Below are 21,567 nucleotides of genomic sequence, written 5' to 3'. Positions count from 1 at the left end.
CTGAGAACTCGGACAGACGCACTGCCCTGTGGTGAGGCTTGTATGAGACGCTGGGTGTGCAAGCCAGGCACACACTGCATCCTGCTGGCTGCTGTCTCTCATGCAGCTCCTCTCATGTGGTAAGACACACTGAGGCCTCCTGGTGCCTTCGAAGGCCACCCATCCTGGGGTCTCCCCCAGGCAGAGGACGGCCCCCCCACATGGTCCCCACTCTCTGAAGTCTCAGGAGGACGGCAGACACTGAAACGGGACCTTATCAGCCACTAACGGAGACCCGGGCGCCTCTCCAGGGTCAGAACCGGTGCTGACCCCCCCACGGGCCAGTCGCTGCGTGTATGCTGAGTCTTGGAGGCTGGGTGGGACCCTGCGGGGGGTGGCGTGCCAGCAGACAGGACCCCCCACTCACATTGGGCACAAAGCCGGGGGTCAGCGCCTTCTCGAACACCGCGTCCCAGTTCATGTCGGCCAGGTAGGGTGTGCTCTGAACGTCGCCGAGGCTGGACAGGCGGCTCTCGGGGTCCTTGGTCAGGAGCTGGGGACACAGGGCAAAGTGCTTGCCTGAGCTGGGCGCCACCAAGGTGGGCGGGGCGCTGAGGGCGGGGTCACGCTCCAGCCAGGTCGCCCCATCTGGGGCGCTGTCAATTGGAAGTGACCAACACCCATCTCTCTACAACAGGGAGGGACTGAGGGGTCAGGCTGCTTCCGCAGGGCATCCAGCCAGGGGCCCTTGGGCGGGGGCGAACCCTGCAGCTGCTGGCTCCCCTCGGGGACCATGGCCCCGTGACACGCTGGCTTGTAGGGGAGCACAAGAGACTAGGTTGGAAAGTCTGTAAGGAGGAAACTCCAACCTAGGGGAGATGGCTGAAGGCATCCGCCCCTATTTATCAGAATTCCGACCTAGGGGAGTAGGTTTTAGGTGGCACCCCTAATTCTTCCTTGACCTTTCCAAGCAAGTCTGTGTACATGTGGACCCTCGGGTGTTTACTGGAATCTTTACGCTTAATCTTTAGACGTGCTTGCTTAAAGGACACTGCAGACACATGTGTCCTCTCAAGATTACTACCCTACTGATTGTATCTAAAAGAAAAACTTTATCCCAAACTGCTGCCACAATAAAAGCCTGAAGAGGCCGGCGAGTGAGGCTGTCTGGTTCCTATAGCCAGGCAGTCCCTTAGCCCTCTCTTTCACAGAAACGTGCGGCAGAGTAATCATTCATCCGTCGCTCAGGGGCTGCTGGTCAGCCCAGGCACTGGCTCTCCCTGGTAGCACGGAGGCTGCCAATTAAGAATAAAAGAATCAGCTGTCTTGTCTAGGGACTTTCAGCTTGATAATGGGACGCGCCATGTGGGGCGCAGCTACAGTGTTTGGACAGGTTCAAGCCTCGGAATGACGAGAGGGCACAGTCCTCTCGTGGCCACATGCAAGTCCCAGCCTGGAGGGCAGAGCCTCCCAGCACAATGATAGCCAACAGCTGTAGTTGTGAGCTTGAACCGATGGTCCGAACACGTGGCCCCACGTGTCTGAGTGAGATAGGCTGCAAGTCAACAAAGCTTGACCAGGTGCATGTAATTGAGGAGGATCGAAACCCATGAGAATGTTGTAAACATCTTGACCACACCCTTACTTTGCCTCGTGGCATCGGCTATAAAATAAAGACACGGCCTGTAGTCTGGGGCCCTGTCTCTCCATCAGGGAGCAGTGTCCCACCGAGACCCAGCTTTCATTCTCTTGTCTGTCTTTTCTAAGCCTTTCAGCCGCCCCCACTCAGGGTCACTGGACCTGGCTGAGCTGGCGCGGCACAGAAGGCGCCCTGGGGCTGAGTATGCCATGGCCGTGCCAGCCCGCCACAGCGCCACACGTCATGGTTCCCCTTGGACAGTTCGAGGCGCCCTCTGGCCTGGTGCACTGACCTCACTTGTTGCCAAGGGGACCATTCTCAGCTTCTTCTCACATGGGTTCTGCTAAGAAGGGTGGTCAGTGCAAAAGCCGCCTCAGGCTGCCCCGTGTCCACAGGGCTCTCTGCCTGTGGGTCACCTGCTCCTCTGGCGCCGGGAGCACCTGCCCGCGAATAGGACAGGAGTCCTCGTCTGGAGGCCACTGAACCGGTGCGGCCCTGGGTAGCTGAGGCCCGAGTTGCTCCCGGAGAGGGACGGCCAGGCCTCCACGCCCAGCTCGTGGCTGGATGAGCCCTGGGGGGCCGGTCAGGGCAGGGCCACACCCAGTGCCAGCAGGTGGAGCCGGGAGGGGAGCCCCCGACAGCCTGTCCACCCCCCCCACCCCGAGTCACTGGAGAAATCTCCCACTGTGCCCAGCGAGAGGACCAGTCACCCGGTGAGGGACGCCTGGCAGGTGTCATCTGTTGGTCACAGCAGCCTGTCTTTAGGGGGTGCCCCCAAACGAGGGGTGATGATTTAAACAGAGGCCCCATTTCCTTGCTGCACCTGGGCTCAGCGTTTAGGCAGAGGTGGTCTGACTCGCTGGGCGGGTGGGGGGGCATGGCAGGTGGCAGGGCTTCCAGTGATTTGGGGACCAGTCGGGCTGAGGGCCACCGACCCCTAGGAACCGGGTGGTGACTCCAAAGCAAGTCAACGGATAGCGATTCAGTGCATCATCCACGGGGGAGGAGTGAGCGCTGGTCTCGGGGTCGGGGAGCTGGGGTAGAACCCGCCTCTGCCCCTTCGCAGCCCCGTGGCACTGCCGGCAGGTTTCGCTTTCCTGAGCCTCAGTTTTCTCATCTCTACTATGGGGACAACACCACTCCTCTGGGTCAAACACAGGCTTGTCACGATGAAGGGAGAAGACCCAGCTCATGGCCCAGGACATACTAGTCCCTCAACAAGCACTGGCACGTGGCCACCAGTATCGTCAACTGACGCATCTTGGAGGATTTCCAGGGGCCACAGCTGAAGGCCAGCTCAAAAGGAGGACACCCAGCCTACTGCCCGCCCCCCCGAGTGCACAGAGACACCCCGATAGCTCGTGGAGACACACACCGCCTGGCCCACCCCCGGCTCCGACTCTGAGAATCGGCCTTTCCAACAAGCCCCTGGGAGGTGCCGACCCCGCTGGTCCCCGGAACACACTTTGAGAACCTCTGCTTCATTCTAACAGCAAAAGGTCCCGAGATGCCCAGTGTCTTCAAGCCCAGTGATCGGAAGTCGCTTTGTAGCAAACACGTGAAGAGCCACCTGCAGCGAGGGTCTCTATGTGTTGGGAGTCTGTGCTGGTGTGAAAGGGCCCGGCGTCGCCGTCACCACTGGGACTCCGAGCCAGGCTCGCCGGCCAGCAGCTTGCGATCCTGAAAGCCAGATGCTGAGCCTGCATGGGAGGCGGCTGAGAGCCCTGCTCTCCATCTCCTGTCCTCCGTTTCCTCCTTCGTCAAGGTGCCGGGAAGCCTGTCTGCACTGCGACCCCACTCCGCTAGCGGGCGGCTGGCCCCTTACCTTCCTCAGCAGGGCGACCATGCCCTTGCACCACGTGGAGGAGTAGTGCACGCGCTCCACCTGGAACATGTTCAGGATCTCAGTCACGGGCGTGGCCGAGTGGATCTCGTACGGCCTCTGCAGAGACAACGGGCAGAATCAGAGAGAGCGACAGGACACGGCACTGGCCGGGTTAAAACCATAATACATCCAGCCGGCGTGGCTCAGTGATTGGGCCTCAACCCATGAACCAGGAGGTCTCGGTTCGATTCCCGTTCAGGGCACATGACCAGGATTGCAGGCTCCATCCCCAGTGTGGGGTGTGCAGGAAGCAGCCAATCAATGATTCTCTCTCATCATTGATGTTTCTCTCCCTCTCTCTCCATTTCCCTTCCTCTCTGAAATCAATAGACATATATATATGTGTGTGTGTGTATATATATATGTGTGTGTGTGTGTGTGTGTATATATATACATATACATATACATATACATATATATATATATATATATATATATATATATATATATATATGTATATATATATTCTTTTTTAAAAGAAAGAGTTTATCTTTGAAGCAGCAAGAACCACTCCATCCTTGGGGCTTTTGGCCACGTCATCATCGTTGACGGTTCTGACCCGTGAGGAAGGACAGAGAAGGAACTTTCTACTGGCCAAGGCCCAACCAAGCTCAGGTCAGCTGCTCACCACGGACACTGGCCTGACTGTTTATGCGAGGCAGTCAGCGTCTGGCAAACGCTTGTGTCCTCTGGTTCTAACAAATACGATGGACCCTCATAGTCTCCTCCGAGTATGTGTGTCTGTGGAACCACAGACGACAGGGACCCACCAGGAGTGAGGCAGCCTGTGGGAGATCAACCTTTCCATTCAGAGCGTGAGAAAATGAACAGACTCATAGTTTTTGTTGTTGTTTTTTTGCATTCTAAAAAGCACCATGCACAGTAATTCCCTCTTTGAGGAATTCAGGGGAAATAACTGATCGAGAGTAGACCACAGATGCTTGAGCTACGGGGTGATGAGTAATACATATGTGCCCTCTCTGAACATATTTGCCCTCTCAGCATTGGAGATCACGGGCTTATAGACTGCTCCATTCATTCATTCATCACCCATGGTCACCATGCCCGGGCCCTGCCCTCACGGAGCGCTGGCTACTGGCTGACGGTGCCTGTGCAAAGGGCGGGGCGCACCGCCAGTGGGAGAAACGGGACGCCGCCTGCTGTGCGGGCAGCGGAGCCGGGAAGGTGAGTGACACGCGAACCGCACGCCGCAGCCCAGAGCGTTGAATGCTGTGATGCCGGCTGCGCAGGTTGAGAGGATGGGACGGTCCCCACTGTGCGCGGGAGAAGCCGTGTCCTGAGGGGTGAGGCGGCATCCTTTACAAACAACCCTTCTGCAGAGAAAACACGCCTCAAAGTCTGTGTGTCATTGTTCTTTCTGCTCAAATAAAACAACAAGACACTAGCTGCCAGGTAGTTCCAGGGGCCATCTGTGGTTATTCCGTTTAAATGCGATCAGGTGAAAATACGTTCCGGACGCCCCATCTTTCTGGGACACTGAGCTGAGGTGCTCAGGGAAGATCGGGACGAACAGACCCACAGAGCCCGTGAAGGACGCACGGCGTGCACCCCGCCAGGGCTTCAGACCAAGCGGGAAAATGGGGAGGACATCGTGTGGGGGTGGGAAGAGGCAGCGTTGGAAATCACAGGCCAAGGCGCTCCCCACGTCGGAGCTGCCACTGATGAGCCGCTGACCTTCGCACAGTCTTCCGCTCCCCACATCCCTTGCCCACGAGCAGAAAGAGGGGCTGGGTCAGAAGCTCGCTGAGCTCAGGGGCTTCAGAGCTGGCACGCACGCATGCCATTGGGACTGGCACCCAGGCCTCGGACTCCTCACACCGTGTTCCTTCCTGCCACCCGGTGCCGGCCCAGCAAAATGGTGTGCCTAGTCCCCCCAAGGCTGGGACGCCCCGAGCCCCCACTTCCACGGCCCCGCGTGCCCGCCGCACGGGCACACATCTTACCCAGCCCCGCAGCAGCTCGTAGGCCGTGATGCCCAGGGACCACCAGTCGACAGGGTAGGAGTACCCGGGGCCTCCGTCCACGCAGACCTGGAACACCTCTGGGGCTGCCAAAGACAGGAAGAAGAGAAGGTCGCCGCGGCTCAAGTGCACTCCCCGCCCCTGAGAGCGGGGAAGAGCGTCTCTGCAGATGTGCCACGTTAAGGACCCCACGATCCAATCGCAGTGCGGAGGACTGGTTCCTTCTGACTCCCCAGTGAATCAGGCCATGGTGTAGACCCCTCCCACAGGGCCCCTGGCCTGGGTCATGTGACTTGCTCTGGCCAACTGGGCACCGGGAAATGTGCGGCAAGCAGAGTCTCTATAAGCATGTGGGACCGGGTTCTCCTCGAGGCCACTGTCACCATGTGCGCAGGCTCACTCTGGTCCCCGTGATGACAGGAGACCACACAGGGAGAGGCCCGTTCCTCTCAGCTCTCCTGGCGGAGCCCGCCCCCAGCTGGCCCACCGGCTGAATGAGTGAGCCCAGCCCAAACCAGCAAAGAACCGTCCAGCCACATGGCAGGATTGTGAGAACTCATATGTGGTTACTGTTCTAAGCTACAGAGTTTTGACATGGTTTGTTACTAAGGAAAACGGGAACTCATATAGACATCAAGACTTAAGAACTAAGAGAGACATTAATAAAATTATACAAGACATAAAAGAACAACATACACTTGAATTGAAAAACTCAGCGATCAGGCAAGAGAACTCAGGGGGGAAAAATCAGAAATAAAGGGAAATTATTTCAGTAATAAATACTTCACTAGAAAGCACACAAAGTGAATACACTCAACAGATCATGCTTTAAAGGAAAGAGAAAGAAAAATGAGAAAAGCTTAAATGAATGAAGGGAGATAGAAGAAAGATTTGAAAAATGACCAATATTGAAGGGTGGCAAAGAAGACCCAACTTTCAGATAATCGGCGTCCTTAGGGAAAACAGAATGCTTGCCAAAAATAACACTCCCGTCAAAAGTTATGAAGAAAACCCAGCCTGAAACCACACATTGTATACTTAAGCATACAGACCCAACTGACCAACACCAAGGCTATATGTTCTGGTAAAACTACAGGGCTTGAATCAAAAAGAAAAGAAAGGTTGGTTGGTTGGCTGGTTTTTCTAAGCCTGAGCCAAGCTTCCTGGCTGGGCAGGAGTTCCCTAGAACAGCGGTCGCCAACCTCTCGGACCTCACGGACCACCAGTGGTCCACGGACCACCGGTTGGCAACCGCTGCTCCAAAGGTTTCCTTAGAGAAGACACAGGAGGGGAAGGTGTTCCCGGCAGGGCAGACAGCCTGGGTGAAGCCCGAAGGTGTCAGAGAGCCGGGCACCTACGGGACACGGCTGGGGGTGGGGATGAAGCAGGAGAGGATACCGATGCCTCAGCCACCGGGCAGGTCACACCCCATAGGGGTCCTGGGACACTCACCCATGTAGGGCTTGGTGCCGGCCATGGAAGAAGCCTTCTCCGCCCCCTTCACCACGGTCGCAATGTTGAAGTCCGTGATGTGGACGTGCCCTGGAGACAGAGGAGCAGAGGCCCCGTTAGCAAGAGCCGCAGGCGGCTGTGCTACTCGCAGTGCGATTGAGAGCTGTGGTCTGCGAGGTGCCGGCTGGGAAGAAACGGTTAGAATGCCTGCTTACACTTGTATTTTATCTGATACTTTGGTAACGTTCCCCTCCCCGCCAACCCCAGGATTATTCACAGTAGCCAAGACACGGACACAGCCTAAGTGCTTATTAACAGACAAATGGATAAAGAGTGTGCTATGTATACACAGTGACGTATTACTCAGCCAGAAGAAAGAAGGACATCCTGTCATTTGCAACCACAGTGCTAAGTGCGATAAGTTAGACACCTAAAGACACATACTGCAGGATATCACCTACATGTGGAGTCTAAAAAAAATCAAATTCATAGAAACAGTGAGTAGAAAGGGGTTGCCAGGGGCTGGGGTGGGGAAGTGGGAAGCGGTTGGTAAAGGGCAGCTCTAAGATGCATAAGGTCTGAAGAGCTAATGGATAACATGGAGACTATAACTGATAACACTGAGTTGTATAATTGAAAGTTGCTAAGAGTACAACTTAAATGTTTATATATAGACTAGAGGCCCGGTGCATGAAAATTCATGCACTGGAGCGGGGAGTGGGGTGGGGTCCCTCAGCCTGGCCTGCCCCCTCTCACAGTCCAGGAGCCCTCAGGGGCAGGAGGCGACCTGGCAATCAGGGGAAGGTGATGCCCCATCACACCTCTGCTGCTGCCACTGCCGGCAGTGCAAGCCTCGGCCGGTCCTGGTTACCTGAGCCTTGGGCGGCCCTGGGTGGCTGAGGGGCTAAAGGGACTGGGCGCCACCATCTTGTGGCTGTGGGCACGGCCATTTTTGAGGGCAGAGCAATCAATTAGCATATTCCCTCCTTCTTGGCTGTGGGTGCCACCATCTTTGCGATGGTATGAGGGTCAATTAGCATATTCCCTCTCTATTAGATAGGATGTCTATTTTATGGGCAAGTTTTATAGTACACATTTTTTAGTGGTTCATGCATATTACCTGTAAATAAACAAATCTACTCATAATGAAGGCATGATAAAAGTATTTATGGATTACAAGTTTAGAGGCACGGACGGACACAGAGAGGGAGAGCTCCTGTGAATAGCAGAGGCAGGTCCACCCAGACTGCCCGTCTCAGGACAACTGTGTGACCGTGTGGGGGCAGGGCAGGGCGAGGAGAGGGCTCCTGTGCCCAGAGGACGCTCCTGCTCTCCTGTCTCGGCTGTGGTCAGTGGGGGCCTCAGGATGGTGCCTGACAGATTTAGTGGGGGGGGGGTTGGGGGGCTGTCCTGGGTGTCTGGCACCTGGCCGTGGGGTGCTGGGATGGCCAGGGCAGGCGGTGGCCTGGAGTGTAAAGCAGTCAAGCACAGAATACAGACAGTAAAGAGTGGGTCTCCCCCTCACCGCCCAGCAGTGGACAGTCAGAAACACAGCCACGCCGGAGGGTCTGCATGGCCTCCTGGGGTGGAGATGCCCCCTTGCCCTCTGGAAGGCCATGACCCCAAACGCTGTGTTGACCCCATCATGCTGCAGGATCCCACGTGGCCATCCCTCCTCCAGGAGCCGCCCCCTCTCCTCCGGCCCCCGCCGGTCCCAGCCCTGACCCTGCAGGGCCAGAGTGACCTCCCTGCTCTTCCGTGGCCCCCTCAGCCCCGGCTCCGCCTCAGGAACACGGGGTCTTAGGAACCCCACCACCCAGCACCGCCTGTGTGGGTGGGGCCTGGCGGCAGCACCTTTCACAGCTCCTGCGTGATTGCAGCCATGGCCGCCCGAGACCCCGAGGTCCTAGACAACAGGGGCTCTGTGCCCCTCGGTGACCTGGCACAACACCCCCCAAAATGCAGCGACACTGGCCTGGACACCGGGGAGGACAGCGCTGCAGGTCAGTGAGCCTTAAGGGCCGGCAGCGACACCCAGAGCAAAATGCGGGCGCTGCCCTCCTGTCTCTGGTGCCATCTCTCTGCCCACCTTTGGGGCGTGAGCTCCCCACGTGGGCAAGGGCAACCGCCCACCGGCAGGCGGTCCTTCCGTCCCACCGGCCGCTTTAGACGGGGCGCGGGTTGCCACATTCTTCCCCTCGGTGCCGCCCCTGTGGCCCTGCAACTCTGAAGGGTCCTCCCTCGGCCCCAGGTGGGGTCACGTGACATGCTTTGCCCGCTGGGACGGCAGCAGGGAGACACGGGGAGGCCTGAGTGATTGGACTTGCCCTGCTCTGGCTTCCACCGTGGCCATGCAAGGCCAGCCTGCCAGAGGGGGGACAGGAGGAGAGGGCGGGGCCCCAGGCAACCACCGGGCCCAGGTGTTCGGCGGCAGCCAGGCGGCCCCAGGCAGTGTGCACACATCACGTGACCTCTGTCTAGGGAGCAAGCCTGCAAGAGCTTAGCCACCCAGACCTGCGTGAGAACGTGGCCTTCCCGTCTGCCCATCAGGCTCGGGGGATTTCCTTACCCAGCCCCGTGGGACCAGCAGAAAGCGGGGCAGCCCTTCAGCGGCTCACCCCCACTCCCTCCGGCCCTGCCCGCAGCCCCAAAGCACCTCAGCTCCGCTCCCACCCTCCTGCGATGCTACCTCTCCCCCCAGCTTGTCTGCCTCTGCTTCTGGCCAAGGGACCCCCGGCCCAGAGCCCAGCCAAGCGCCATTCTGGGAGGCAGAGCCCCGCCTGGAGGTCAGAGAGCCAAGCCGACGCCGGGGGAGGGAAGCTCCGTGAGAGGCGTGGGCTTTGCGTGAGCAGCAGGTTTTAAACATTATTAATGAATTATTAATGCGTCTATTTAATTACGTGTCTATTTCATCGTACACGCGGCCAAGCGGCGGGGTCTCCGGGGAAACACTGACTGAGACTGATGATCAAACTCTTTGCGTAAACAGCCAGGCAGGGTGATCTGCTTTGCACGCTGTTCTGTGATGCCATTAACAAGCGGTTAGGGGACGTACCGTACAGCGCGGTGACCGCAGTTAATGAGGCTGTTTGCCTGCGGGGGTAGATCTTAACCGTCCTCGCCACGCATTTAAAAGGAAGGCATGTGAGGTAACGATGTGTTAATTAGCCTGGCTGCGGCAATCATTTCACAAGGCTCGCGTGTATTAAATCATCGTGTTGTACACCTTAAAAACCACGTTGTCCATCCTTAATAGGTGCAACTTTTAAATCCCAGCCATAACTCAATAAAGCTGGGCGGCGGGAGGCAACACTGACTACGGAACGAATAAAGGCCAAGGCGCGGCTCGGTCATAAATCGGCGTCGAGGGCCCTCTCCGCTAGGGGAGGGGCTCGTGCTTTCTGAGAACTGCCTGCTCCTACACTTCCTTCCGGCACTGGTGAAAGGGCGGGTGAGGCAGCCACTCACACCCTAGTATAAAATAGTGCATTCAGCACTCTGTCCCAGCGCCTGGCGGAGACACCTGATGAAGCAGGAGCAGAGGAGGAGCAGGTCCAGAGGCCCGTGGGCAGCGTGGGGTGCTGCCCAGTGGACTCGCAGGACAGCCGGCTGTGCATCGCCAGGCTGGCCCGAGGCCCACGGTCCTGACGTGGCTGGCCACCACCTCCCTGGGGCCGACCCAGAATGATGGCCCCGGGCTCGCCGGAGCAGGTCAGGGCTGGCCTTTGGTTCCTACCAAGTCTCCCTGGAGATTCCCACAAGACTACGGGGACAGCCCGGCACGGAGCCTGCTCTTCAGGGTGCTCCGTGGACCGGCTCAGGCGGCTGCACCTGGGAGCTGTGAGACCCAGAATCTTCCGCCTGCTTCAGGCCGTCAGTCAGGCTCCGAAGGCACGCACATGCTTGAGGAGCCTGGGTGAGGGGAGGGTTGGCGGGTGACTGATCACTGATGATGGATTGTTGGCTCGTCAGCCATACACTAGCCCGCGTGGCCCCATGACGATCTGGAAGCTGGGCACCCCCTTCCCTGTTTGGGAGGTGACACCGAGGCTGAGAGGTGAGTCCCTCCCCGCAGTCACGGGGTCGCTGTCACCCATGGGGAGCTGGGGTCTTGATCTCAGGGCCGCCTGCCCCTCTCTCATCCCCACTTCCGCCCTGTCCTCCTCACCGGGAAGCCAACAGCTGGGTCTCCAGACGTGAAACCGTCAAATACGTTGGACTCCACTCACCCTGGCAGGACGCTGACCAGACACTTACACAGATGCCCATCCACCAGGACCGAAGCTTTAAGGCTTCTAGTCCATCAGGGGACCCCGCTTCCCAGAGCCCCAGACCCCACTCCTCGCTGCAGCGCCCGCGGGCTTACCGTGCTCGTCCAGCAGGATGTTGTCCGGCTTGATGTCCCTGTAACAGAAAGCAGAGGCTGAGACGGGCTCCGAGCCGCCGACGGCCCCGGACACGGGACCCTCGGGGACATGCGCGGCGGCCCGGCGGCCCCTCTCCCCGGCGCCAGGCCCCGCGGAGGAGCAGGACGGAGTCACTGTCACCACGGGCTGCCTGTGCCCCGCTCCCTGCTCTCCTGGAATGCAGGAGACTGTGTGGATTTTTTTTTCTAGAATAGTCTTTCTCTTTTCTTTCTCTCTCTCTCTCTCTCTCTCTCTCTTTTTTTTTTTTTGGTTAATCCTCACCTGAGGATAATTTTCCTATTGATTTATTTTATTTTTTAGAGAGAGTGGAAGGGAGAGAGAGAAGGGGGAAGAGGGAGAGACAGAGGGAGAGACAGAGGGAGAAGAGGGGGAGGGAGAGGGAGAGGGAGAGGGAGAAGGAGAGGGAGAGAGAGAGAGAAGAAGAGAGACATCTATTGGTTGCCTCCCACACACCCTGACTGGGGCCAGGGATCAAACCTGCAACCCAGGTACTTGCCCTTGACCAGGAATGGAACCTGCAACCCTTCGGTCCTCAGGCAGATGCTCTAACCACTGAGCAGCTGGCCAGGACCGGAATACTCTGAACAATGTCTGGCCTCTCACCTCCCCCCGAGACTGCTCACTGAGCACCTGGTCCTGCCAGCGGTGTAGACGCTTCCCCTTCGGATGTGATGAGCCCCCCAGCTGGCCAGGACAGACCTCCCACGTCACTGTCTCCACTCCACAGACCGGGAACCGGGCTCCGGGGGGCCAGCAACTTGTCCCTGTCAGAGACGGCCACACTAGCCCTCAGCTGGTTTTTGTACGTCTGTGAGTGAGAAGGACTTTTGCATCCTTAAAGGGCTGTAAAAATAAAACAAAACAACCACACACACACACACACACACACACACATACACACTCACACACATACATACATACACACACATACATATACACACACATACACACACTCACACACTCACACACACACACACACATACATACATACACACACATACATATACACACACATACACACACTCACACACACACACACACACACTCGCGCGCACACACACGCGCGCGCACACACACACTCACATACACATACATACATACACACACACACTCACTCACACACACACACTCACACATACTCACACACACACACACTCACTCACACACACACACACACACACACACTCACTCACTCACACACAGAAACGGAAAGGCATGGCCAAAGGAGACTAATGTGCCCTAAAAGGCTAACATGTTTCTCATTGGCCCTTTAGGGAGAAAGCCTGCTGGTGCCTTTTTAGGGTGACACAGTGAACCGCACGCAGAACATCTGGGCTGGGGGCTTCCGGAAAGTTCTGCTCTATGTCACCTTAGCACAGAGGCCTCTACCTCAAGGCCTGCTTGGTGAGGGCGGGGCTCTGCCTCCTCACGCTGCACCCCTTGTGCCAAGCACGGGGCCCGTCACGAGCAGACGCCGTCGAAGGAAAGGGCTGGACTCAGCTACCACAGGAAAGGCGGCCCTTACTCAGGACCATGGACACGGGAGAGGGGTGGGTGTAGAACAGGCTCCCTCCACGTCTGACGGAGCAGGAAGGGGGTGTTGGGGTGGGAAATTCTACGAGGAAACATCGGCTGAGGAGGGTGCTGGCTCAGCCGGCCCCCGGGATTCCTGCTGGAGGCAGCCGGGGTCAGGCACTGCCTGGGCCGAGGAGCCGGGCCGGGTGAGGAGGCTGGACTCCGGCTCACCCGATGGGGAGGCTGTGGCCACGCCTGGGCTTGCAGAGGCCGAGGTGCGGGCCCCGTGGCAGCAGGACCCGGAGGGGCCGGGGCAGAGGCAGGTGGAGGAGAGAACCTTGGGCGACACCCGGGGCACGCGGCCAGAGCGGACGGAGGACGGCACGGGAGCCACATGCCTCCAGGGCTCCGCTGACACCTCCCCCGGCTCCCCTCCCCCACGCGCACGCACTCGCAAGGCTCAAGGTCACACCGCCGGGTTCCGGACTGCAAGCCCACCCCTCACTGACAGGAACTGTCAAACCTTCTGCCACCAGGACAGCTGCCTTCACGTGAAAAGCCGTAGCTCCCGGTTTATCAGACTGATTCCCCCGCAAGCACAGGAGGCTGTTTGTACTGACACGAGGCGATGTCGGTGTGCCCCGCTCGGGAACCGAACTGTGACCTCCTGGTTCATAGGTCGGCGCTCAACCACTGAGCCACGCTGGCCGGCTCAGCCTCCTCCTCACTTTCAGCCTCCTCCTCTCTCTCAGCCTCCTCCTCTCTCTCAGCCTCCTCCTCACTCTCAGCCTCCTCCTCCTCTCAGCCTCCTCCTCACTCTCAGCCTCCTCCTCCTCTCAGCCTCATCCTCACTCTCAGCCTCCTCCTCCTCTCAGCCTCCTCCTCACTCTCAGCCTCCTCCTCAATCTCAGCCTCCTCCTCACTCTCAGCCTCCTCCTCACTCTCAGCCTCCTCCTCACTCTCAGCCTCCTCCTCCTCTCAGCCTCCTCCTCACTCTCAGCCTCACTCTCAGCCTCCTCCTCAATCTCAGCCTCCTCCTCACTCTCAGCCTCCTCCTCGCTCTCAGCCTCCTCCTCGCTCTCAGCCTCCTCATCCTCTCAGCCTCCTCCTCCTCTCAGCCTCCTCCTCACTCTCAGCTTCTTGCTCACTGGGACCGGCAGCCCTGATGTGACTGCTGCCTGGGGCCAGCAATGAGCTGCTACTTACAGGAGGCTCAGCACGGCTCCGGGGCGGGAGAAGGGTCGAAATAAACGATGGCGGGTCACTCCCACTGCCCCTTACCAGGAGCTGGGGGACTCTGTGCGGGTTCTTGAGCTTTTAGCGAAATGACTTAGATCTTCCGTGGGAGACTCACCGGCAGGCTCCTGCCAAACCATCCCAGACAGCGGAGCGTCCCGCCCTCCGTCCGGGGATTCAATAAGAACTGCCCTGGACGGCAAAGCCTGTTCCCAGAGCCCTGGGGCCGCCTGGTCTCGGCCGCATCCTCTGGTTCTATTTTTCACATCGATCGCATCTCAGCTCTCGTGCATCACCCGCCGCCAATGGCTCGGTGCGCAGAGGGCGCTGGAGCAGCGAGTTGGGGAGGCCATCGTGTCAGAGCCGGGCAAACGACACTTTGATGGAAAGGACGCATCGAGGCCGGAAAACCAGCTCCTGCTCATGAATGATTCCCAGCTCCAAATAGAACTCAGCAGAATGTCAGCTTGGCTATTCAGAAACCAGCACAGAAATGGCTCGGCTCCGACGGTGCAGGCCGAGAGGCGGCCGTGTGCGCCCCTTGGCCGGGGCGCTGAGGGACCGTGCTGAGGACCTCGCAGCAAAGAGGACAGACAGACACCCAGGTGGGAGAGGAGGCGCGTCCATGAAACGGAAATCGGTGGCTGTTTTCCCACCGGAGAAAGAATCGCGCTGCTGATGCATGGAGGCGGCGGCAGTGGGGGAAGGCAGGCGGGAGAGGCCGAGGTCCAGCCCTGAAGCTCCTCTCGCTGGCGCTGGCTCCCCGCACCCCGGCCTCGGTTTCCCAGCCGTAAGTCGGGGAACATCACACACTCCACGCGTTAGGTGAGGAGGTGGCTAGTTTCAGTCATGTTTCTCTTGCTCGTTGTTAACGCACCTAACCCTACATCCTCACCACGAGGCCTGGCGCCGGGGCTGCCCGCCTCTGCTGACCCCCTCCACCTGCCCGTCAGCGCCGCTCCACCGTCCAGCGGCTTCAGAAACAAGGGTCCCGTGACCCACACCGCAGCCGGCCCAGCCCAGGCCAGCCACAGCCTCAGACTCTGGGCGAGGCCGGGAACCTGCATTCCCAACCAGCCCGCTGGGATTCCGACGTCCCGGGGCCGGGGAGCCCTGCTCGGCTCACGGGGAAGACAGAGGCCCGCACGGGCTCCCAGCATTCCCGAGGGTGTTTTGGGAACTCAGCCGCGGGCATGCAGGCGGAGCTTCATTAAAACGCGGGGCCCAGTGATGGGCTCGGATTCCCCTGGGAACCAGTGAGCATGCTCTGGTCTGGCTGCCAAGCCCCCAGAGCGGGCCATCTGACCCGTGTGAAGTGGGGTGGGGGGAGCGGGGGGGGGGAACCCCTCCCGATGGCAGTGTGACGCGTGCGGGAGTGAGACCCATGTTCTAACCCGGCAGAGATCTGAAGCAGCCAGACGCCCAGCACCTTCCAGCTGCAAAGGACACACGCAAACAGCCCCCACCCCCACCCCCACCCCCAGGGCTGAGGGCAGGGCGGGGGGCGGGGCACAGGCAGGAGTTTCTGGGAGGTTCGGCGGCGCATTGCAGTGGATCCATATTTTAAGCGTTGCTATTTTTAGGGCCCCATCTCGGTGTTTCGTCCCCGGGGCACGTTGCCAAAATGTATAGCGTCGCAGAGTCCCAGGCTGTCCCCGTTGGAAGGGACCTCAAGTCTGTCTGAAACGGACCAGCCGGGGCCGCACGCTCTGAGCTTCCACTTCCTCATCTGTAAAGGTGGGAAGGGTGGGGGGTGAAGAGTGGAGGGTAGAGGTGGGGGGTGGGGGATGGAGGGTGGCATCAGTGGTGTCCCCAGCCCCAACTCCCTCCTCCTGCCCGCAGCCACATCCTCAGCAGCCACGCCAAGGTCAGTGCCATTCGCAGAAGGCCCCCGAGGGTAGACCTGCAGGTGCCGGCGTTGGCCGCTGCCGCCTGACCACCCCATGGAGGAACCCGCCTCCCAGCTCTTGCTGTCTGATGCTCACTATGCCCCGCCCCCCCAAACCCCGGACCAAGGAATCCCACGAATCAGCCTTTTACTAGCTCATTCTTTAGTATCTCATCAGTGACCGGCGGCCACCTGAAAACTTTGAAAATGACAACAGAGATGAGTGACACAGATCAAAGGTCCTCCGAGGAGCAGAAACAAACGCAGGGGAGAGGAAACTCGAAAGAATGATAACGGACATCCTCCGAGCTAGGAGGAGCTGCTGTGCCCACGAGACATGGGAGGGGTGAGAGAGGGACAGAGAGGGACAGAGAGGGGGCGCTCGGGAGCCACGTGTCCGAGGACCGGGAGAACAATCCCCGGGAGGGCTGGCGAGATGACGTCAAGGACACTTCCCAGACGTGGAAGGGAAAGTCCCAGAGGCGGAAACTAAGGGAAACGGAGAAACACTAGACGTGCTAGCAAACCCAACATCCAGATCGTGGGAGTTCCAGAGAGGGCGGGCGGGGGGAGGAGGGCTGGGTGCTCACCGAGGAGGCACCTGCCGCGGGCCCGGCTATGTGGAGGCAGAGTGTGTGTGTGTGTGTGTGTGGGGGGGGGCAGGGGATGACCTGTGACCTGCACAGAACTTAGGAGGCGGGAAAGCCAATGTGATCAGAGAGGCGCGGGCCAGGAGGCGGGACGAGCAGGCTGGAGGTGGCGGAGGGCGGGAGAGCGGTGGGACAGGCGCCCCGACTTCACCAAGTGAGATGGCGAGGACCCACGGATGTTGGGTGGTGACTTCGGAAAGCACACGGGACCTCATTCTGCTGCACTGGATCCTGGGATGAGAACACGGTTCTCTGGAAACTCCCCTTCATTCCCTCCAACTAGGTCAAAGCCGTGTCTCAGCTAGATTCTGGTGTCTCTTTAACGTGGGCCCTGCTAACCTCCCTCCTCACAGAGCAGACAGAGAGCAGGAGCCCCCCACTCCGGCAGGCCACACGCGAGCTAGCACTTCATAATGGTATTTTGGTCTCACTGTGTTGACGTTCATGGTCACCTACATTCATGACAGACAAAGCTATTTCCTCTTTAAAGGCCACTGTAAAGCGTTGTTCTGAAACCAATGTATCTTAGCAAAATGCACGGAGTCTACTCTAGAATGTTTTTTTAGTGACTAGAGGCCTGATGCATGAAATTCATGCAAGAGTAGGCCTTCCTTCCCCTGGCTGCTGGCACCGGCTTCCCTCTGGCACCCCGGACCTGGGCTTCTCTCCAGCTGCCAGCAGGCACCCAGGACCCGGGCATCCCTCCAGCCGCTGGCAGGCACCTGAAACCCAGGCTTCCCTTGCTGCCCCGGCTTCATCCGGAAGGTTGTCTGATCTAATTAGCACATTACTCTTTTATTATTATAGACTAGAGGCCTGGTGCATGAAATTTGTGCACGGGGGGAGGGTGTCCCTCAGCCCGGCCTATACCCTCTCCAATCCAGGACCCCTTGGGGGATGTTCGACTGCCGGTTTAGGCCCCACAGGGATGGGGGGCCTAAACCGTAGTCGAACATCCCTCTCGCAATCCAGGACCGCTGGCTCCTAACTGCTTGCCTGCCTGCTGGCCTGACTGCCATCTAACCATTCCCCTGCCAGCCTGATGGCCCCCAACTGCCCTCCCCTCCCAGCCTGATGGCCCCCAACTGCCTTCCTCTGCTAGCCTGATGGCCCCCAACTGCCCTCCCCTGCCAGCCTGATTGCCCCTAACTGCCTCTGCCTCGGCCCCCATCATCATGGCTTTGTCCGGAAGGAAGTCAGACGTCCGGAAGATGGCCGGTTGACCCGGTCTAATTAGCATATTACCCTTTTATTAGTATAGATCATATGGGGAGTATGCAGATGTGGTGAAAGTGATAAAGGTATGCATTTCCTAGGGCTGCTGTGACAAACTGGATGTTTTAAAACAACAGAAGTATATTCTCTCCCAGTTCTGGAGGCCAGAAGGCCGAACTCCAGGTGTGAGCAGGCCCAGCTCCTTCCTGGGACTCCAGGGAGCGCCCTTCCCGCCTCCTCCAGCTCCTGGCGCCTCCATCACTCCCTGACTGTGGCCACGTCACTCCAGTCTCTGCCTCTGTCTGTCTTCATGTGTGTCTGTGCGTCCTTTCCCATCTCTTACAAGGACACAGTCATGGACTTAGGGCTCGTGATGGTCAATGTTGTGTCCCCGGAACTGGGCCACAGGCTGCCCAGATGTGTAAGACTTACTGGTACTGCTTCTCTGTAGACCCGGCTCACTCGGGGATGGACAGATGCAGGATGTGCCCTGGGCTTGGACTTCGGGGTGGTGGTGAGTTGGGAAATGTGGATCTCTGCCCTCCCCCATCTTCCAGAAGCTCCTGCCCTGTGAGCGGCTGTGTGTGCGGCCGGGGTCTCCCCGGCCTGGTCCGTGGCCGTCCATCTTTCCGCCGCTGTCCATGTGCGGGGGTTCAGGTCCAGGCTTGGCCCTGGGCCTCTGACTTCCTTTGTCAACACTTTCTCCACCACTCTGGGAATCTTCTTTTTTCCAGATTATCTTGAACTTCAACCTCCACAGTTCAACTCTGAGTAACCTGGGTGTAACGTCGGGGTATCTGAGTGGACCGCAAACAGCAAACAGCGCCAATCTTCCCCAGCTGGTTCAGAGAACTTGGAGGATAAAACGAAAGTACAGCTAGAGGTCAGCATGTCAGCTTTCTTGCTGGGAGAGGGTGAGTCGGAGGGCGAGGCTCTGCAGGAGGGTCCGCGGGTCTGGAGCCTGGGCCTGGGAACCAGGAGACAGCCACCCGCTACGGGCAACTGGGGGCCAGGAGGGTCCGTCCACAGGGAGAGGAGCTGCTGGGTCAGAGGCACAGCGCAGAGAGCAGAGCACGTGCTGCGGGCAGAGCCGAGCAGGGCCTGGCTGGTAAGTCTTTCCAAACCGCTAACCAGCGGAGTCGCTCCACGTCGGAGGGAGGCAGGGCCCAGCAAGGCGCCTCCTGAGGTGGAAGCATCAGGAGCGGGAAAGACCACGTGCCTGTCGCCTGCTGTGCAGCTGCGGTCTCCACAAATCTGGGCCCCACCAGTCAAAACACCAGCTCAGCCCCCAGACCAGCCCCCCCTCGTGGGGGTTGTGAATAGATGGTGTGATGGGTAATTTTAATGCATCGACTTGCCTGGGCCACAGGTGCCCAGGTGTTGGGTCGAACATTATTCCAGGATGTCGGTGAGGGTGTTTCTGATTGAGACTAACATTTAAGTCAGTGCTGAGTAAGACAGTCGCCCTCCCTAATGGGGGCGGGCCTCCTCCCTCAGGGAAAGGTCTGAATTGAACAAAAGGGCTGACCTTCCCCCTTGTGAGAGAACTGTTTGCAAGCCGACTGCCTTTGAACTTGAACTGAAATACCACCCCTCTGGGTCTTGAGCTGGCTGGGCTCTGGCTGGGCTCTGGCTAGGCGCTGGTTGGGTCCTGGCTGGGCTCTGGCTGGGTCCTGGCTGGGTCCTGGCTGGGCTCTGGCTGGGTCCTGGCTGGGTTCTGGCTGGGTCCTGGCTGGGCTCTGGCTGAGTTCTGGCTGGGCCTGGCTGGACTCTGGCTGGGTTCTGGCTGGGTCCTGGCTGGGTCCTGGCTGGGTTCTGGCTGGGCCCTGGCTGGGCTCTGGCTGGGCTCTGGCTGGGTGCTGGCTGGGTTCTGGCTTGGTCCTGGCTGGGTCCTGGCTGGGCTCTGGCTGGGTCCTGGCTGTGTCCTGGCTGGGCTCTGGCTGGGCTCTGGCTGGGTGCTGGCTGGGTCCTGGCTTGGCTATGAACAGGAGCCCCCCAGCAACTCTCCTGGATGCCCAGCGTGAGGACTCCCCTGCAGATCCTGGAACCTGCGCCTCTGTAATCTGTATACGATGCATGTGTATATGCTACTGGTTCTGGCCCAGGCAGACGGGCAAGTGATACCCGAGTCCTCAGAAACGGAGGTCCCGTCTTGTTTCCGTTTCCCGGGTGACGCCTCCTCCTGCTTCACGCCGCAGCTCCCAAGCTATCCCCTCCAAGAGCGCCTCCGGGCTCCGTGGGCCGACCCCACTCAGTTCCCATCCCGCCTCCCAGTCGGGGCGACCAAATGCTCAGCACCGGTGAGCTCTCAGCTCTGCGGACCTCGGATGGGAGGAACGAGGGTTCGTGGCCCAGACCTCGGGTCTCAGGTCCTGAGGGGCTCCGCTGTGCGAAAGCCAACCTTTGCTTTATGGGGCTCACGCCGAAGCACAGCGCCACAGCGGAAGCGCCTGCGGAGGCCACGTGGGTGCAGGCGGAGCGGGGACGCGAGTCTGCGGACCCCCCTCTCCTCTGAGGCGCTGGGCTCCAGGCGGGGGATGCGGTTATTATTGTAACGACAGGAGCGAAGCCGAACCTTATTGAAGAGTCTCTTGACCCAGAAACACGAGAGCAGCTCTCATCTCCTCCTTTTTAAACATTCTGGATCTGTTGGCCTCGCAGAGGAAGGAACATCAGATTAACGACGATTTCCTCGGTAGGACGCCAGTACAGACGGGGTGACAATATCTCAGATGCAGAAGGAGGCGCGGGGCCCGACACCCTGAGTCCAGGCCGGCCCCGTGCAGATGAACTACCTGGATGGAGGTGGCGGGACCCGGGGGGCCAGGGCCCGGCAGCTCCAGAGCCGCTGCTCCGGCCTTGCTCATTCATCAGACTCACCAGAACCCGCCCCCCCGCTCCCCCCCACCCCCCGCTTCCACATTTCCTGTTCCCCGGCTGGTACCCTGTTCCCACCCCCTTGCCCTTTCTTCCCCAAATGTAAGCCCTCCTGGAGTTCATCTCTCTCACGGGGTCAGCCCACTGTCCGCTCGCGTTACCGTGCTCTCGTGCCGAACCATCTGCCGCCTCTGCGTGCCCGCCTGCCGCGGAGTGGGGTCAGCAGACCCGGCGGTTGCGAGGCGTGAACGACGGGGCGCACACAGGCACCTGCTGGACCCCGTCCCTCGGCCCGTGTGCCTGGGCCGCCATCGCCAGGGCTGCTCACTCTGATTTGCCGTCCACACCGAGTCGCCTGGGAACTTGGCATCAACGTCCACACAGACACGGTCAGCGCTCGGACCCACGTCCAGCTTTGTGAGATGCCAGGCCCTCTGCTCAACGCAGCGCATCTCCAAGAGGCCACCAAGAAATCGGGTGCATCTGCTGCCACTGGGGCTGCCCCCGGGCCCGGCGACTCGGCCATTCATGCCTCCTGCCCCTCCGAGGCACTAAGCATCTCAGACGTCATCTCATCTCGCCTGCACCCCAGCCTGGGAGTGACGCGTGCTCGTCTCGTCGTGAAGATCAAGAGAACGAGGACGGAAGGGACCTACACGCTCGCTCCTCTGACGCAGACCACACAAGGCACAGCCAGGTTCCCAGCTCGGTTTTACTTCATAAAGACTGCGTCTGTTTTATCTGCCTTCCCAGGCGCTCCGAGAAGGGAAGTGATGGGGAAGCACAACAAATGGACCCAGTGACGGTGACGGGGCACCCCAA

General features: G+C 59.2%; 1 protein-coding gene across 2 annotated transcripts in view; it reads right to left on the bottom strand.

Annotated features, from left to right (window-relative positions):
* The window catches only part of STK32B (serine/threonine kinase 32B), a gene marked incomplete at both ends in the record, with an annotated part of 145,438 nt that overhangs the window by 5,811 nt on the left and 118,060 nt on the right, over nucleotides 1–21,567 (bottom strand). Inside the window, 5 exons of one of the 2 annotated variants that reach the window (XM_079781717.1) lie at nucleotides 407–532; nucleotides 3,444–3,560; nucleotides 5,468–5,571; nucleotides 6,938–7,027; nucleotides 11,304–11,341. In XM_079781717.1, the coding sequence (XP_079637843.1) occupies nucleotides 407–532; nucleotides 3,444–3,560; nucleotides 5,468–5,571; nucleotides 6,938–7,027; nucleotides 11,304–11,341 (475 nt within the window). The remainder of the gene's footprint in view (nucleotides 1–406; nucleotides 533–3,443; nucleotides 3,561–5,467; nucleotides 5,572–6,937; nucleotides 7,028–11,303; nucleotides 11,342–21,567) is intronic. The other variant, XM_079781718.1, reaches the window with a different exon arrangement.

Source organism: Cnephaeus nilssonii, assembly GCF_951640355.1.
Source record: "Cnephaeus nilssonii genome assembly, chromosome: 1".
NCBI classification, from domain to species: Eukaryota; Metazoa; Chordata; class Mammalia; order Chiroptera; family Vespertilionidae; genus Cnephaeus; species Cnephaeus nilssonii.
This window is presented reverse-complemented; position numbering and strand designations above follow the sequence as displayed.